General features: G+C 40.7%; 1 protein-coding gene across 7 annotated transcripts; it reads right to left on the bottom strand.

Annotated features, from left to right (window-relative positions):
- Positions 1-1,424: 1,424 nt before the first annotated feature.
- LOC123051763 (uncharacterized) lies at positions 1,425-4,772 on the bottom strand. 7 transcript variants are annotated; one of them, XR_006424266.1, is made up of 5 exons: positions 4,159-4,765; positions 3,884-4,011; positions 3,200-3,301; positions 3,035-3,109; positions 1,425-1,816 (listed from the first exon to the last, which is right to left on the bottom strand). XR_006424266.1 is itself a non-coding variant. In XM_044474739.1 (4 exons), exons 2-4 carry the CDS (start codon positions 3,256-3,258, stop codon positions 1,531-1,533), a joined length of 420 nt encoding a protein of 139 aa, XP_044330674.1. In that variant the 5' UTR covers positions 3,259-3,301; positions 3,884-4,762; the 3' UTR covers positions 1,425-1,530. The 7 variants fall into 7 exon arrangements, 1 of the variants encoding a protein (XP_044330674.1); XR_006424258.1 differs by having other exon boundaries at positions 3,200-4,011; positions 4,159-4,739; XM_044474739.1 differs by having other exon boundaries at positions 3,884-4,762.
- Positions 4,773-5,047: the final 275 nt, after the last annotated feature.

The following is a 5,047-nucleotide window of genomic DNA, read 5'->3' as shown; positions in this document are numbered from 1 at the left end:
GGAACATCTTCCAAAATCGACAAAATTTTTTGGAAGAGCAAAATATAAAAATGCGAACATTTTCAGGAATCTAAAGTTTTTAAGAAGTTCGAATTTGAATTTCCAGAAAAACAAATAAATTTATAAACATGCAGAGAAATTTAAGTTTCAGAAAATTTGTTGAGAAAAGAAATAAACTTGAAATGGATAAATGAAAAACGAAAGTCTATACCTACTATACTATTAAAGTAAGGTGATATTCTTGATTTCGTCCCGCTTAGATGATTTTATATTTAAGATACATACACGAGGTGGTACTATTCTGAGGTTAAACGTCTACTTACCCTGGTTCCAGGTCCCAAGCGGCACGCACGCCTGCCTGCTCCACTCGGCCACGTTGAGCCTGCTCTACTAGCAGACAACAACATCGTAACCAGGCCAGAAAAATATTACTGAATCTGGCCCAAGCAAGAGGAAACGTCTTCACGGGGGAATTAAACTCCCTTCTTTACAATTTACTAGCAAAAATGTCCGTGCGTTGCTATGGAAGACGCAATTAATGTGTATTTAAATTTGGTTAGAATTAAATGGGCAAAACACAATGATACGGGAGTAGCAAGTTTTCTACCGATTCCAAATGGACTTTAATTTTCTATATAGAGCTATAATTCATCATCATATTGTAAGTTAAAATAGAACTGGTTATCTTCTATCCCAGCTTGAAATATATTCCATGATGGTTGTAGATGTGGTGTTGGGATGTGCTAGGTGGCTGGTGAGCACCAGTTGTCAGTGATCCGTGCCGTTTTCACACAATATTAACAAAATAAAAAGTGGAAATACATGCATTTTACACAAACAATTCTAAAAAATAAAAATAGTAGGTATCAAGCTCTAGAGGTCCTAAAACATGTTTTCAATTGTAATAATGAGAAGACGTACGTACTGCCTTATCTCTCTAAATAACATTAATATTAATAAAAAAGCTTTGATAATGAGATCACACGGTTGATTGACATATTAATACTATTTATGGAAGACTTTATTTGACTCTATAGCATGCTATTTTCTTTTATTATTGGGCACGTAGAGATCGGTAGGGGAAAAAATGTTGTTAGCGCCGATAACCAACGCAAAACCGGTGCAGCCGCCTCTCTTATATACGATAGGTACTTGAAGTGCACCATGACGCGCCCCATGGGTAGCATCAATTGTCTAACCGTGGACATGTTGGAGTCTGCGACGCCTCGATGGTTTACATATCTGCATAATTTGATCCATGTCAAGTGGTATATTTATTTCTCAATCTGTCATTTTTTCCATCTGCTCCTCAGTGAAATCACTGGTAATGGTGATTATCCTGTATTGTGCAATGGTAAGTTAAATTGGTAGCAACATTCAGTTTTTCTTGCACTGCGAGTACGATTGAACTCATTGTAACATAGTAGTAACAATAGAAAAGCTTGAAAAAAACTGATAAGAATATGTCAATATTACACAATCAGTGTAAAAGTCAACCTGCTCAATTTTATTAGATACAAATTTATACATTCACAAAATAATATTTTGGAAGTCTTGCTTTAAAAAACGAAGCCGGCACCTAGTTGTTGATAAACGGGTGACCTTTGTCCACCACATACTCTTATCTTCTCCTTTTTTTAGTTTCCAAACCAATGCATATGCTCCCAATCTTTTCCCATTCAGTTTGCTTTCTTGCTTATCCATCCAATCTAGCACCGAAGCAGTACCTTCATTCGAAGGCAGCCAAGAGCAGCAGGAGCAGTTAGATGAATCAGCGGCAAGTTCAGAGAGCTTTTTTGGTTGCAGAGTTGCGGAGCTTCAGAAAATTCACAAGAACGTCAAAGAGCAGATAAATATTCGTACAAATTTCTTCCATCGTTAACTTGGAGAAAAAATAGCACCAAAATATGTTCCATCGTTAAATAATATTCAAGCATGGTCAGCCAAGTGCAAGAATAGAAAGTATACATCTGAACCTAAAAAGGATGTCTGACCATCTTAAATAATCAAGAGTTGTACTGCTTCTAGATAAAAAAATATTGTACATTTGTTTTTGGTGCAAGTCACATGTTTGTATTTAACTGAATACTTAGCTAAATATGCACAGAAAATATGGTCCACCATGAAGAACCATTTTACATAGGTGATGAAGTGCACAATATAATTGTTGGTCACCTTCCTAGCCTACTTTGAGCATGCTCGGACCTGCATAACCATTTGACACCAAAAGGTTCTATGTTTCTAAAAAAAGGTTATATGTTTACTAATCCATCTATGAACTCTGGATATAAACAAACTGGGTCTATGAACCAATTAGATACAGAAAAAATGGCTTTGTTCCGGTAGGACAGGTGATGGAAGGCAAGGATGGACATTCTTTAGTGTAGACTACAGGCAGAAGAAAATCATATATCAGGTCCATTTCTATTTCTGAGTTGATTTTTACTTCTGAACAGAAACAAAAGGAATGCAATTTTGTATCACTTCTAAATATGGACTGAAAAGGCATGTACGCATTGATATTCTGATTCTTGCAGCATGGTGCATCATGTTTTTCAAAGTTGCTGGCACGCTAGACATGCTATTACAAACCCACAGAATATCAGAGATGCAATGTTGATTCTTGATGAAGTAAGTTGGCTCTTAGTATTTTTCTCGTAAGATTTTTTTGGTAAAATCAGTGGATCAACAAATACACATATTACAAAAGACGTGATAGATAACCAAAGGTATATATCTCTATACATATGCACAAAAGGGGGAGGAGTGGTTGGTCTATGATCTGAAATGACATCACGTACTCATAAAGCCAACTGGTATGAAGACCAACTTGCTGTTGCTACTTAGTGTTATTAGAGACCTTTGGCTATTTCAAAATACAATGGAACAGAATCCATGCTGAAACTCCAGGCTGTCCAACCGAATATAGAAGAAAAAATAGAGTCCTACCTGATATTCTGACTGTCACATGCAAGCAGTAAAAACAACTCATATAACTAAAAAGTGGTGGCCAACCAAGTGAACAAGAACAAACCTGTATTTTTCATGACCACTTATTCCCGAGCACAACAAAGGCAATGTCATATCCCTTGCAACCTTGGAGACATACCTGAAACAAAGCCATACTTCAGAAGATCCTGGAGAGCAATGAACATGGCTGGAATTACACTAACCTCTTCTGCTCAACCTTGTACCTCACCTGGAGTGTAGAGCCAAAGAGCCCTTCCAAGTCTGATCCAACACCTCATACTGATCCATTCCGTCTCACGTTAGTATGATACAACCCAAAATATTTGCTTCCCTACAAAGAAAAGGATGGTTCTGTAGGGGATTGTAAGAACTCCCAAGGAAATTGCTTGGTACAAACATGTCTCGTCCATCCCCTTGCAAACAGTTCTCCTAATAGTCATACTGTCCATTTTGTAGGGGATTGTAAGAAATTTCCAAGGAAGTTGTTTGGTACAAACCTGTCTCGTCCATCCCCTTGCAAACAGTTCTCCTAATAGTCATACTGTCTATTTTGTAGGGGATTGTAAGAAATTTCCGAGGAAATTGTTTGGTACAAACCTGTCTCGTCCATCCCCGGATTCTCAAATCAAATTGCACTTTTATGAAATGGAGAGTATACTATTAGGAGAATAATAATAATGATTTAGAAAGTAACTATGGAGAAAAACAATCATGTCTAAACAATATTTGTTCCACCAGATCCATAAACTCCAAGAGATTTCACTAAAATACACAGTTCAGAAATGTGGTAGTACTTGGTTTCATGCTAAGAACTTTCTGGCACATGGGTTTTTAATGGAAGCTGCGAGGAGGCTTGCTGCTTTGTTTTTCTACAAATAGAAAACAAAATATTCACAGGACAGAAGAAGAGAACCTTGATTCCCTCTTCATCAGATTGTATACAGTGTGAAGAGGCATGAATCATATCACTCCTTTCCAGCTTTAAATGGCTTGCTGACATCTTGATGGCAACCTCGCGTCCGGCGTAGCAGGCCGAACTACCTACATCATTGCAGGCTCTCTTTATGCGCTGCAACAGCTCACTGAAGTTCCTTGGTTTGCTCAGCCAAACACAGCCACAATGGCATGGACGAGCATAGCACCAATGAGTCCCTGTCATTCGTGACACATGCAGGTCAAAAGACTTACTGCTTCGTCGTGGAAACCTCCATCGAAGTCTATGGTCGCCCAAGTGATGCCATCCTTGATGGGAATTCCGTCAAACACCCTGTGGACGGCTACCGTAGCTCGTCTAGGAGAGCAGCAGCCCATTGGCTAGCAGTAGGGGAGGGCAAGATGTGGCGCATCCAGCGGTGATGTCGGTGACCTCGTGGTGTCGATAGAAGCCCTGGGGACGGAGATGTAGACGTCCTCGCCGGGATCGACGTGGAGCACGTCCACAAGGCGAAGAACGTCGCCGGCGCCCGCACATAGGACGCTGCTGGGCCCGTCCACAATTCATCGTAGCTATCCTGCTTGTTGTCGGTGAGGTCGTCCACGGGATCAAGAACACATGGCTGGCGACGGCGGTTGGATTGACCCAGCTCGGGCCGACCCGCCTCGAACGCCACCACCACGGGGCGCATCGACCTTGAGCGAGCTCCGCGCCGCACTTGCGTGTTACCACGATCTCAGCAAATCAGGTGGCTCGCGCGAGGAGGAGGTTCTTATAGGAGGAGGGCGGAGGAGTTGCCATTGCCGAAGAGGATTCCTCGAGACCGGAGGACGGATTGAAGAAGAGTCCTTTTTTGAAGGAAGGTGGAGAAGAGTCCTGGATCAGACTTTTCCTCCTCAGCTGCGGTTGGGTTGTTCGGCCCATATAAGAGACTAATAGCCACTTTAAAAAAGTAGTGCGGGTTCAATATCAAAAACTACGGGGTGTCTTTTGCAAAAACGCTGCGACGGTGAACCCGAAGACCCAATCCGTGATTTATTATTAGGGAGAGATAAAGCGCAAAAGCAGAGACCAACCAAGCTACCGCATCAATGTATAAAATACAAGATTCGTTCCCTTAATAAATAATACCACATTGCTTCC

The sequence above is a fragment of the Triticum aestivum genome, chromosome 1A (genome assembly GCF_018294505.1).
Source record: "Triticum aestivum cultivar Chinese Spring chromosome 1A, IWGSC CS RefSeq v2.1, whole genome shotgun sequence".
Taxonomy (NCBI): domain Eukaryota; kingdom Viridiplantae; phylum Streptophyta; class Magnoliopsida; order Poales; family Poaceae; genus Triticum; species Triticum aestivum.
This window is presented reverse-complemented; position numbering and strand designations above follow the sequence as displayed.